Source organism: Apus apus, chromosome 5 (assembly GCF_020740795.1).
Source record: "Apus apus isolate bApuApu2 chromosome 5, bApuApu2.pri.cur, whole genome shotgun sequence".
Taxonomy (NCBI): Eukaryota; Metazoa; Chordata; class Aves; order Apodiformes; family Apodidae; genus Apus; species Apus apus.
Genome location: NC_067286.1, coordinates 57,139,692 through 57,152,955, shown reverse-complemented (window position 1 = coordinate 57,152,955; position 13,264 = coordinate 57,139,692). Strand labels below are relative to the sequence as shown.

The following is a 13,264-nucleotide window of genomic DNA, read 5'->3' as shown; positions in this document are numbered from 1 at the left end:
GACACCATCAAATTATGTGGCAGAAATGGTTTCAATGCCTGTGTCTACATTAGCATGTTTGAATCAGGAGCGTCGTGCTTTTGAAGCAGATCTCCTGATTGTGCTGATTTACTGTGCTTCAGTTTGTATCAGTCTGGGAGTGCATGAACTGGGCTCCCTTCCAGTGAACCTAAAGCAGAGACAGCCTCCACACAAACTCTGGCCACCACTGGGCATGCAGTACAAGGCCTCCCTTTACAGCTAGCCTGAAGCACCCCCACTTCACTGAAACACCTTTGGTAGAGGAGACAGGGTCCTCAACACCAACTGAATAATTCCAGAAAACCACTCTTCCAGGACCTCACTGCTCACACAGACTGAGCACATCTCCATTTGTTGCCCATGGGGAATTCCAGGCCAGGGGGAGAGAAAGAGGATTGAGGCTTGGAGAGGAGCCCTGCCCCTGGACATAACTCCCTCTGGCCACAGGGTCTAAGAGCCATAAACCTATCTGTAGGCACAGCTAACAAAACCAGAGTAGATGTAGCCAATGGCTAGTAAAAGCCCTTGGAAGTTTTGCAACAATAAAAAGTCAGGCAGAAAAGGAGACCTCAGTGTTTTAACTGAGGCCAAGCAGTATGAGCTCAAACCTGATCAGACATCAAAGAACTACAGGAAAGAGATCCTCTAAGAACAAGTAAAAACAAATATAAATAAAATTAATATAGAAATATTTTTTATAAATTACATATTAAATTATTAACACAATATCAATTATTTATATATAAGATTACTGCTCAGGCTCTCCTTTCATATGATTGCTTCTTGTTTTATGGATAAAGCAGAAACTCCTCTTTTTGCTCCATAAGCCATTGCTTTTTATTGGTGTCTGGTCACTGTGACTGCAGAGTCACAGGGGCAGCAGAGCTCTAAAACAGAGAGAGCACCAAAAATACTAGTTTATCTTTCTTCTGTTTTCCTGCTTTTATTCATAGTAGTGTCATGGTTGCTTCTGCACTTAAAAGTTTCCAAGATACAGTTTTGAGAGGGTAATTCAAAGGGGTTTGCATGCATGGAAATGCCATTGAAAGCAAACTGAAGAAATGAAAAACAATCTGTTCTCTTCTTGCATTTATATACAAATCATAAAAAACCTGCCAGTCCACTGGGTAAATGTAATGCTTACATACATTTTAAAGAATCTAGGAAACCCCTGTCACCATAATGCCTGAAACCTTAACAGCTCAATTACAAGCTCTTGATCTCAAGAAAATTGCATAAATCCTGAAGTTTTTAAAAGAAATATAGATATAGTGCTTAGCGACATGTTTTAAGCTCTGAATGGGTAAATAAGGGTATGGTAGAGGCATTTAGGTTGTGGTTGGACTTGATGATCTTCAAGGTCCCTTCCAACCAGGATGATGTGATTCGATTTGATTCTATTTGGAAGACTGACCTGTTCCGTGCTGGCTTTCTCCTGGAGCTCAATGCAGCCAGAACCAGTGCTTCAAGAACCCATTCCTGTGCCCATGTCCATGTCCAGCAGCACAGCTCTTGCCTTTTCCAGGGATAATCAACCACTGATGGTTGGGAATGCAGCAGGAACTCGAAAGTTTTTACCTTTGTTTTAATATGTATATACAACTTCAGTATTGCAGTCTTGGAGGATTTGCCTTTCTGACTGTCGTTAAGATGGTGATGTTTCCTCACAGAGATCACTGGAATTTCAGCATTTTCAGATATCTTCCCAGAACTAAGAACTCATGTCGTGTTACTGTAAAAGCAAGGAGGAAAAGCAGTGGTTTGAAGCAGACTTCTGTCCCTTCAGATCAAAGACTTTGTCTTCTGATGTGTCTCTACAGTGCCTAGTGGTGCCTGGTCCAGACTGGGACTTATGGTTATTACTGTAACAACAAAAGCAATTGTGGTGGTGTATGGGATAGAACTGATATATTTGCTATTTTTGTACATTCTATATCTAACTAGTGCATTTTCTGTGCAAACCAATCCAGTTCCTGTTTGTATACCAAATTCCCCACAGGCTGTTTGCTACCCCATGCCACAGCTACCATCATTCCTGATGACCGTAGGGCTCTTCCTTTGAGTCAACACCATTGGTGACTCAGTCAGAAAAGCTCTTTGCAGGACCATGAAGTGTGCCTCCCTCCTGCTCCAGCTGGAGAAAGCAAAGCACACTGCCATCCCAGGGCTGGCCAGCTTTAGCACCGTGGCAACCAGGAACAGAAGCTGGAAACCGAACCTGAGTAGTCCTGTCCCATCTCTCCCTGAGCCGTCAGGAAGAGCTCCCAAAAAATGCTTCAGCAAACAAGCATCGAGTTTGCTGCTCCTTTACAGACACTTAGCCCTGTAGGAAACTGATCAGACTACAAACAAAATAATATGTTTATTTATTCACAAGATTAATTTCTAAAGTTACAATGTTTCAGCACGATTGTATTTATTATTTTTTCCAGATAGTTTGCTATTGTTTTGCTACTGAGAAATACACCTACAAACATTGGATTAATTCAATTTTAGAAACACAACTATGTTTATATTTGGCACAGTGAAATGCACTTTCAATTTATGTTTTTAGTGAGCTAGACTTTTTGTCTGAGGCCAAACCTGAGTTTTTTGTTTCAAAGCTGTTAATGCCTAGTCTGAGATAACTGGCTCTGTAATTCTAGGCTGCTACATAGTCTTTTCCTTTGAGTACAGCCCACCTTTTAAAAAAGGAGGAAGAAATGTCAGTGTTTGCTACTTAGCCTATAAAGGTGATTCCTAGCAATCATGGAACAGAACTTGCTCTGCTGGGGGTTAATTCAATAATTCCACTTCATCTTCCCATGCTAGTCTTTCTTCTAATGCCTGACTGGATAAAAAACATTTTTATCCACAGCTGCATAATTTAAACGTTTTAAAATAACTCGAGAAAGTTACATCAAATTATATGTTACCTATATATTTGTTAAAAATGGGTGAGAACTTGAGTGCCTACTTTTCTGGTGTGGTATTGATACAGTGTCTGGCAATCAGCCACTCTTTGCCACTAAGCCCTCTGCTCAGTCCTTTCAGGTAATATAATACCAAGGAACAGTTGATGCACCTTATCCTGAAGCACTTAATAAACTACAGTCAACAGATTTGAAATTTGAGGAAGCACTCAGGGAAATCTAGGGACTTCCCTGAAAATTAGGGTTCACAGACTATAATCCCATTGATGATAACTGAGTGATAAAACCCACGTTGTTTACATTTATGACAATTCTTAAGTGATTTCATTGTTCTCAAAGAAAAGAAAAAATAGTTGCTTTTGTTCATTGTTGATACAAAGTCACTCTTGTTGTTGCAGGCCAGGCACTTCCTACTTTACCTGGGTATTTTTATCCACTGTACTTTGCTGTGTTTGAGAGATAAGCCCTTACTCCAGATTCTGAATTGCACTACCCCTTCACATTTGGGGAATGTCAGATCCAGATCGGAATCCAAACTTTCTAGTTTCTGCCTGTCTTTCATCATGGTAAATCAACAGTTGAAAAAGCTAGACAATCTGTTAGTGTTGAATTTTATTTTTTTTTTAATTGTACTTCCTTTCTAGCAAACAACAGAGGTTTATTTTCTTCTCTCCAGGACAGAAAACTGTTTACTCTATGACCTTATTTCTTAAACTCCTGCTTCATTGGCAGGGGGAAATCCTAATGACCTTGCTTACCATGCAGCCTGGGAGCTTATCAATCAGTACAGGGTTTGGCAGGAAGGCAAGAGAGCTCTCCTGCAATCAGATCTATTACCAGAGATCCCCCTGCCTGGACACAAGTGTCTTACAGCCAGTGAACTCCTGTACTTACCCATGCTCCTTATTGCTAGGTGTAACTGCAGCCTGAAGACTCAAAATTACTTCATAAGTGAATGTTCTTTTTTTTTTTCCTGTGAATTTCTATACATGTCCTTTGAGCTGCCCGCAAGCTTTGCACACTGATGGTTAATTTAATTTTAAATAGATCTTTAATGGCTACCTACATTTTAATCTACACTAAATATTTTGAATGTAATGCACAGTAGGTTAACATGTGATCACAAACCCAGATTTTTCCTTTCCATTACCTTTGCATCTTAGGAAGTTCTCACAGCCATTTTCATTCTGCCCTGATATCAACAGAAATCTTTCCACTCACTGCAGCACATGAGGGTCTGACCCTAAACTGGGTAACTGGGCTTGTACCCCGGGGCCTGCTTATTCCACTAAGTTGCCGAAATGGTACATTTTTAATTGTGCAGAAACAGCCCCAGTAAACCTAAAGGAGAGCCAGAGAAAACACCACACTGATGTAGCAGCTCCGCCAGGAGGAACTGGTGTGTTCCTTGGTGGGAAAGGAGGTCTTTTTCTGTCTTCCTCCACCATGAAGAAGAGTGAAGCCTTTCCTCCTCCATCTCAGAGTCAGCTCCTCCAGCACCCTAGTGTACCAAAAATCCAGAGATTCATTTGATGCTCAGGAACCCTTGTGGCAGCTATGATTAGCCAGACCTAGTTGACCAAACTGGAAGAAGAAAATGGATTTCACAAAACATGTGCAATAATTAAAACGATGTGGTAGAAAAGCCTCTTCCATCATAGGTTTGCAACTAGTGTAAATGCAGTTATGTTATCCAGCTTTGCTGCTGTAAACGCATCTTATGCACTTTCTTGTGGGGCAGGAACGCGATCTCCAGCACTCACACATTTCTGAAGAAACCCAGTCAGTTCTTACAGCCTAGTTGGCATTTATGGTACTGTCAATTAGAAAATAAAGAAAATCCCTTAATGACCAAAGAGGGCAAACTTTGATAACTGCAAGCATGGAGAAATAATAATAAATCCGTCAAAGGCATTTCCACAATTTTTTTCAGAGCAAAACAGCTCTTAAAAACCTTACAAAATACTGCTGCCCCGTGAACGACAGTTCAGGCACTTGGTGATGTTCTGAGCTGTTCCTGCTGGGAGGGCATGGCCTGGAGTGCAGCACCCACGGCCCTGGCACCTCCAGCACCCCCACTCCTGGGGCAATCTCTCCACCTTTTCACGCCTCCCAGCCGGCCTGCTGCCGACAGGGATACTGAAATACCCTCCGAGGCCCCTCATTATTTAATACACCAGTACTTGGGGGGGAAGGGGCACACTCCACGCGCAGGGTATGCCATCTGGCGCCCCAGGCTTCCCGGCAAACTTGCTGGGGGCACCTCCAGAAGTTTGCGGGGGCCTTGACCCTTCCCAGAGGCTGAAATGCCGGGAGCTGCCCGGGTCTCTGCCCTACGGCGGCGGCAGCCCCTGCTGTTGGGGGTCAAGGGCCCGCGCTCCAGGCACCCGGCTCCGAAGGCCGGCGGCTTCCCGCAGCGCCGAGTCCGGAGAGGCCACCTCAGCTCCCGGGGAACAGCGTCCCGGGGCGCCCGGGCCGGTGCTGGGGGCTCCGCTGTCCGCCCGGGGCCCGGAAACGCCGCCCTCGGGGCCTGGGGCCGGCCTGGCGGGTGGGCGGAGGGGGGCGGCGGGAGGGCCGGGCCGGCCGGCGCTGCCCCGCCGCGCCGAGGGGAGCTCGGAGGGCGGCGAGGCGGGGCCGGGCGGGGAGGCCCCAGCAGCGGATCCCCCCCTCCGGGGAGCGGAGCGGAGCGGGGCGGCCCCTCGGCACGGCGGGGCGGACGGGAAGCGGCGCGGCGGCGGTAGGACCTGGCGGCCGCTCCCCGGAGGATGTGAGCGAGCGCCGCGGGGACGCGTGTGGGACGAGCCCGACGAGCTCGGCCCGGGGGCGCGGGGGAGTCAGCGGCGGCTGCCGGGGAACGGCTGAGCCAGGCGAGGGGAACGGCCTCCCCCTCCCGGCCGGGGGCAGGGCGGGGGCGAGGCGGAGCGGCGGGGAAGGCAGGCCGGCAGCGGGAGCGGGAGCCCCATGGGCCGAGCGCCTGCGAGAGGGGGAGGAGGAGCCGCCCCGCCGCCCGCCGCCCGGGGATGGTGAGGAGGCGGCGGCTGCCGGGAGCCCAGTGAGGCCTTCGCTCGGCACCCGCCGGAGAGCCCGCCTCGCCAGCCTCCCCCTTCCCCCCCGCTCGCTCGCTGGCTCGCTCTCCCCTTCCCTCCTCTTCCCCTGCCTCCCTCCCCGGCTCCCTTCCCCTGCCGCCGCCACCCTCCCATCACCTCCTCCCCGGGCTCCAGCCATGTAAGTGACCCGCTCCCCCGGCTGGGAAGGGCTGGGGGAAGGAAGCGACGGGGCCGGGGCCTGCTCCGCTCAGCCGCGCCGTGCCCGCCGCATTGTGCGGGGCCGGGAGGGGAAGGGAAGGGAAAGGAAAGGAAAGAAGGGGGGCGGCCGCCCTCCGCCTGCTCCGGGCGGCGGCCGCAGACCCGCCTAGGCCGCGGCGGCGGGCGGGGGGCTGCCCCGCTGCTCCCCCTCCTCCTCTGGGCACGGCCGGGCTGGGGCGTCCCGGGGCAGCCGGGCGGGGTTGGGGGTGAAGGGGGGGGGGGGGTCGGTCTGCGGGCGGCCCCCGGCCGGCGTCCTGCCGGCGGGCCCGGGGCGGACAGGAAGCTGTTGGCTCCGTCGGGATGCGGTGGATGAGAGGGCGGGGGGCGCCCCCGGGGCCTGCCCCGGCCCCCTCGGAGCCGCGGCCCCTCCGGCGCTGCCGGCGGCCGGGTCCGCCCGGGCCCTGCCCGAGCATCCCCCAGGGAAACGGGGGTGGCCAAGGGGGGTGGCGTTCCTAAAACTGCGGCGAATAAAGTCGCCAAGTAGTGCCCCCCCCCTCCCCCTCCGCCCCCCTTTCCCACCTCACCCGCCCCCATTTTCTCCCCTTGTCTTATGTAGCCGCCTTGTTCCGCCGAGCTCCGCTTTGCGGGCCACTGTTTGCCGAGAGGGGTGTGATTATCTCCGTGGGCATTTGGCGTGTGTAGGTGGCTGTGCAGCGTTTGTGGACTCGAGGTGTTTGTTTTTTTTGTTGTTGTTGGTTGGTTTTCTTTTTTGTTTGTTTTGTTTGTTTTTTTGTGGTGTTTTTTTTTTAGTTGTTGCTGCAGTCGTGTTTTGCAGAGCTGTGGAGAGCTGTCTGCAATGCCCCCCTGCCTCCCCAGGTGAAATTCTGCAGTTGCAGAAATGTTCTTGGAGACTTCTTGGACTTTTGCTTCTGTTGCTTTGCAAAGCACGTAATTCTAATCAAGTATATGAACGTGCTGGGACTTCTTATATATTTTACTGATAGTATGCTACTGATGCTAGTGCAGCTTGAACCTCATTGGTATCCCCCCTTTCCTCCCACCCCCTCCAAGGAAAGCGTTTAAGTGTTACTCTTTTTGCTGTGTTTTCCTACCACCTCTTAACATAAAAGAAACAAATCCTGGATTTGCTTTTGTTTGTTTTATTTATACCACAGGAGGGATGTGCATTTCAAAATACAGTTATAAAGGGGAGTTACTAACACTTAATTCAGAAGAATATTTGTTTACAGGTAAATAAATTTGACATACTGCATGACTAGTAATTACTTTTATGTAGTAGTTAATTTTCTGATGACAGCCACAACATTTGTCTGGGTTAACAGATTTAAAGACACGGTGGAACTACCTTTGATTTTTTTAAATAAGAGAGGTTTTGTTGTGTGCAGTGTTTATAGAACTGGTTTTGGTGTGCAGCAGTAAATCCAGTTTAAGAATTGATCCAATGTCCACAAGTAACTTGCAGCTTCAGCATTCACTTGCTGCCTTGTAAAAATGTCCTGTAAGTGATTAAGAATTAAATAGGTTCATGACTGACTTGATTTGTCTGGGGACAGAACAAAACTTCCGTTATAGATACTTGAAAATGGAATTTTATTTAATGCATCTCAAGTTGGTAGACAAGTCCTGAGTAGCACAGTTCTTAAATTATATGAGCATAAACTGTAAAAAGACTTATTCTTGTTTGGGAACATAAAGAGGATTTTGTCTGGTCTGTGTCTTTGAGAGAGGGTATGAAGAAGTCTCTTTTCTGCCATCACTGTTTTGAAATTTGCAGCTTAGTTTGTCCTGTCAAACTATGGTTGTGGTTGCAGCTTGGACAGCTGGATGTCATAACTCTGGGCCCTCACCTGAACGATACTAACCTGTCTATTGATCAGCAAAAGCCTGAGAGGACAGCTATTTCAAATTACACTTTTGTAAAACTAGATTAGGCTAACAGATTGAAAGAAAAGTGGATGTGGCTTTAGAGTTTTTTTTCTCCACTTACATTTTTCCCCTGTAGCTCTTAGTATCAGCAAAGCCGTTCTGAACCTTGTGATAAGCTGCATGTGCTGCCATGAAATACCACTTTAGATGTGGTGTCATTCTACGCAGAACACAGAGCAGCAAATACTAGTAGTGACCACACCTAATTCATGGCCCACAATGTGTTTTTGTAAAGTAAGCTAAGATCCTGGAACAACCTGGTCCTTCTAAGCTTTCTTTAAAGCTGTCTGCCTAGATTTGGTAACTGGGTCATGGTGCGAAGCTACTACTGTGTGCTTAGAAGGCCTTGAGCACGTTGGAACCGCTGCCGCTCCCGTGAAACACCCAAGGCAGGATTTGCATAATGCAGGAGATGTACTTCACTGGTGAAAGCCTGGTGGGGACACCTAATCTATGTGCTCCACTTGAAATATTGGCTGGAGCCCAACTTTGTTGTGTCTGTGCTGTTCAGGTGGAGTTGGCTGTCAGCTGTGAGCTTACCCTAGGATCTGGGATCTACTTCTATCATTACATGATATCCCATGTAATGTGTGTGAACACACACCTCTCTGCCCCGCTCCAGGTTCTGAGTGTTTCATCTGCTCAGGTGACACTGTTATGTGCCTGGGGGCAGCTGGATAATTTCTTTCCTAGTCCTGCTGTTGTGCATTATAAGAACATGTAAATGTGCGCAGCACGTTAGGTCTCAAGGTGTCCAAGGAGCATCAAGACTGTGTCACACCAGGACAGCAGGGATCAGAAAGTGGTGGTGTGATGGGCAAGGTGTTGGTGCGGGAGTGTTTTTTGCTGTAACCTGCTTTCTGGGCTAACTCGTACAGCCTGTATGCAGTCTGTCATGCCAGGTGAGGCAGTGGCAGGACCAAGGTTATATAGGTGTGATCCTCGTTCCCTCTCTTGGTTGCTCTCCCTTACAGATGAGGTAATGACCATAAATGCTTCTGCATCCTGTGAGCCTAGGTTTCACCTTCAGTGTTATAGAAGGATTCCTTTTCTTCCTGCTCTGCTTTAGGGTGTGAGTAGAAATAAATAAAAAAATTCATCTTGGAAAGAGAGCAGGGAGCACAGATTGGTCTCTTGAACTTGCAGAGAAAAAGTTGATCATAATATGTGGAAGAGAATGAGAGAAGGAGCTTTAACACGACTCTCCCAAATACAGAAGAGATGGTTCTGCTCCACCTTGTGTTGGACAGTTGGTTTGCCAGAGTCCCAAAAGCAGGTTTTGCTGCTGTGGTTCCTAGGGAAGTGAGTTATGTCATTATTTATGGAGAAGTTATTAACCTTTAAGGAATTAATATATACGTAAAACCAGCGTCACTGTGACACGATGCTGATGTCATGCCATTCATGATTTATTGCACTTCAGCCACATGAGGAATACTTTGGTATTGACAAAGGTATTACAGAAATGCACACTGAAAAACAAGCAAACAGAAGACTAAGAGGCAGATGGAGTTGTTTAGCTTTTGACAGTATTCAATCATGTGCAGACACAGGCTGGAGCAGCCAGGTCATACTTACCTCAGATGCCCTCTGGTCACTGGGAACCATTCCTAGATTGCCATAAATGAGGACTGTAATTCTTTTTTTTTTTTTTTTCCCCTTTTTTTTTTTTTCTTTTTTCTCCAAGGATTTTATGGAAAAGGAACTTTCTCTGGTTTACGCATCGTCAGTAGTATGTTGACCTCTAGTTTACTTGCTTCTATTCCAAGAAATACTCTTAGTGCCTGTGTCTTCAATAGTATATTTTACTAAAGTAGATATATTATGCACAGCTTGTTTGTATTAAAATATGCCAGATAGAGCGGGTTTGCTGTGTCTATGGACATCTTGTTGGATGGTGAGAAGGGATCCTCAGTTCTTTGCAGTGTGAAGAAAAAATAGCTTTTGTATTATAAAAGTGCTCTGGCATAGCTGACTGAAGGACCAAGGTGCAGCCCATGCTGCAGGTTGATGTCTGGGAATGTTTAGTGCTTTCCCACTTAATTGTGCTGTGCTACCCAATCTTCATGACTCCTTTATAATTCCCTCTATGCTCTTCACTACCCTTCTCTTGAAGGACACTGGCAGGTAAAGATGCATCCCTGATAGCAGGGCTGCAGTTGCAGGTGGAGAAAGTTTCTTGGGTAGAAATTGTAGGGAGAAGGCAGTCCATTGGGCAGTACAGAGAGCAGAAAAAGTTCAACTATAGATTTCTTTGTTGATCTGCTTTTTTGGCCTATATTGTCATGCAGATTCAGATGATGAGAAGACAGTTTAGCCAGTGACAAGCAGGAGGTTGCCAAGTGATAATCTTGGCAAGCGTTAACCCAGAAAAACCTGGAGTAAGTTAGCTGCAGATTGCAGAATTTTGGACCTAAGCACTTTTTTCTGTTTTAAATAAGATGGTCCTTTCTGTAGGCTAGTTTGGCTCATAGCTTCCTTTTTTAAATATGGTTATTGAAAGGGATATTGATCATTCAATGCAGCTAAAGTGCTGAACTCAAGACAACAAAAGTAGGTTGCAGTCTCTGTGTTATGGCACAACATGAGAAGCGTTAACTTTCACACCTGGGTGTTGCATTTCCAGATGTAAGCTGTGAGAATCTGAGGGGTTTGGTTCAACACTTTGCAAAGTGCTCGATGCTTAAACAAAGCAAATGAGGTCTGTTTTCCTCTTGATATCAACAAGCAAGTCTAACTTGCATGGCTGTTGTGTGTGCAGTCTGGTAAGGAGAAGAAAGCCTGCTGTATCCATCAGGTTCTCTCCTAATTGCTCTGGATTTAAGGGAGTTTATTCCAGGATAACTGTGGCAGCTCTATGTTACTGGTCTTCATTCTGCAGCATAAAGTGTTCTCATATGTATTTATGAAATGAAGGAATTCTTACATGTTTCTTGTTCTAGTGTAATTTTTTGTTTGTTTTCTCTCCCTCAGGCAAACGTCTTATCTGTTTCTTGGAGTTGATAATTACAACCAGTGAGATATGGCAGATTTGTAATTTGGTAAAAAACCCCCAGCTTGTTTCTGGGGAAAAACTAGAAAATAAAGTGTTATCGGAAAAGCTGAGGAATAACAATAAACAGTGAAAGTTCATAAGCAAAGTATCAGGGGAGCGACCTCCTCTCTCCCAGTCCGTTTCTGCTTGCAGAGTTGGAACTTGTGCAAGTTTGACCTCCTTGCTTTGAAGGCTGCCCAGATCAGAGCACTGGTGATGTATGGTGCAGAGCCCTCTGTCCTTGCTAGGGTTTCAATTCTAGATTGGATTTGTTTTAACCACCTGTTTCCTCCATTCAGCTGTGTCTTAGTGAGTTATGGGGAATTAGTTGCTTTTTAATCTAGTTTTTGATGGATGGCCATCACCTGCATGCTCAGAGATAATTGGTGCACGTGTGCCAAATGCATGCAGAGATGGTATGTATTTGTTAGGTGGGTATGTGATGTGTCTGTGTCTGGAGAGAGACTCCAGTAAAAGCCTGATCTTTGCTGTGAGTTACATATGCTGCTGAGTCTTGTCTTATTAAACTTTGTGGTTACTGCTGGGAATTTGTCACCCATTACATTCTTTGATCACCCAAGTAATACTAAATTGAATGGTGGTATGGACACTTTGGAGAGCACAAAAGTCGTTACAGAAAAACAAACTGAGAACATTTGTACCACATGCAGAAAAATAATCAGATTCAATTTAGAAAAATAATAAAAACTAATGCATTTGGGAAGAGATTACTTTCAATGAGGGAGAGAAACGTAAAAAAGGTTGCTATGGTAGTCAGCCATGAGCCACACACATTTTCAATCAGATAGAGCAATTTTGGGCTATTTTAGATAGGGACTTCATCTCATAAAGCAGAGGGGTAAAAAATCCTAAATTGTACTAAGGTGTATTTCATTGCAAGAAAGACATCAGCAGACTGCAGTGCATTCAGAGAAGAGCAGTGAAATTGATCAGAATGCTGTAAGAGTTGATTTAGGATAAAAGAAAGGTATGTGAGCTTATCTGAGATTTTTTTGTACGCCTCTGTAGGAGAGGTGGGAGTTGCAAATATCAAAGGTAGAGAAGACACTTTTTTGGGAGAGTTATGGAAATCTGAGCTGGATTAGCAGGATTACACTGTTCCTTCATTGTCCTGTTGCAAGTAGGAAAATCTGAAGCAGAGTATTAGGAATTTTTACTGTCAGAGGTGTATCTCCAAGAAGCACTGTAAAGTACTGTAAAGAAAGCTTCAAGAAGAGTTTCTGGAAGTGTTCTTACCAGGAAATATTTTAAACTGGATTTTGCAAAAGCTCAGAATGTTTATTGTTATGAAGAGTGTAGTGGTGTTAGAGAGATGGAGGCCTACGGGGCAAGGTCTGGTGTCAATCTCTAACCCAGACGGTGTCTGATGATGTCGTGAGTCTGCCCATGAGCAACCTGCTCAGTGAAAAAGCAAGACTTTAGCAAGCATCTATGTTGGTACCTCCACCCACCAGGATGTAAAAATTCTTGTGAAGTTAGCTCTTCATTTAGGCATCATTTAGGATTTGTAATAATAATAAACCCTCCCAAAACACCAAACCAGTAATGAAATCTACTCCCTGTTGTATCCCTTACTGTACATATGTGACATGCTTCAAAATGATGGTGTGCTCTTCTTTTGATCCTTTTAGAAATAGCTGAGGAGAAAACCAGAAAAAAAACCCAAACCCATCCCTTTTGTGGAGCCTTCTGCGGGAGTTCAGCAATTTCAACAGTGATCTTTTGGCATAAACTGGTTTTTCAAGAGACATTCCTGCCATTATGAATGAAGTAGCAATAGTGAAGGAAGGGTGGCTTCACAAACGAGGTAAGTGTCTCTTCCCTCCGTGACACTAGATTGGTTTTCTCTCACTCGGTGGTCTGTCCTTTAGCAGCCTATCTTCAAATAGTCCCTTATTTTCCCACTCATCCTAATGGGAAATGGTGTGTGAGAAGCATCCATTATCTTCTCTCAGGTTGAGAAGAGACATGTGTAAGGGGTTTTCTTTGGGTGTGTGCATGTGTGCACATTCTACGAAAACTGCGTCAACTGCTTCGAAAATGATGATGAAGATAGCGACTGACGGAGGTGCTGCTGAGAGTGT

At 46.0% G+C, this 13,264-nt stretch overlaps 1 protein-coding gene across 3 annotated transcripts in view; it reads left to right on the top strand.

Moving 5' to 3' along the window:
- The first annotated feature begins 5,558 nt into the window (after positions 1 to 5,558).
- AKT1 (AKT serine/threonine kinase 1) overlaps positions 5,559 to 13,264 on the top strand; it is a 73,645-nt gene continuing 65,939 nt past the window's right edge. The window contains exons 1-2 of one of the 3 annotated variants that reach the window (XM_051620959.1): positions 5,559 to 5,700; positions 12,812 to 12,987. In XM_051620959.1, the coding sequence (XP_051476919.1) occupies positions 12,942 to 12,987 (46 nt within the window). In that variant the 5' untranslated portion in view covers positions 5,559 to 5,700; positions 12,812 to 12,941. Of the gene's footprint in view, positions 5,701 to 5,782; positions 6,159 to 7,254; positions 7,429 to 12,811; positions 12,988 to 13,264 lie in introns of those variants that run through there. The other 2 variants (XM_051620960.1, XM_051620961.1) reach the window with 2 other exon arrangements.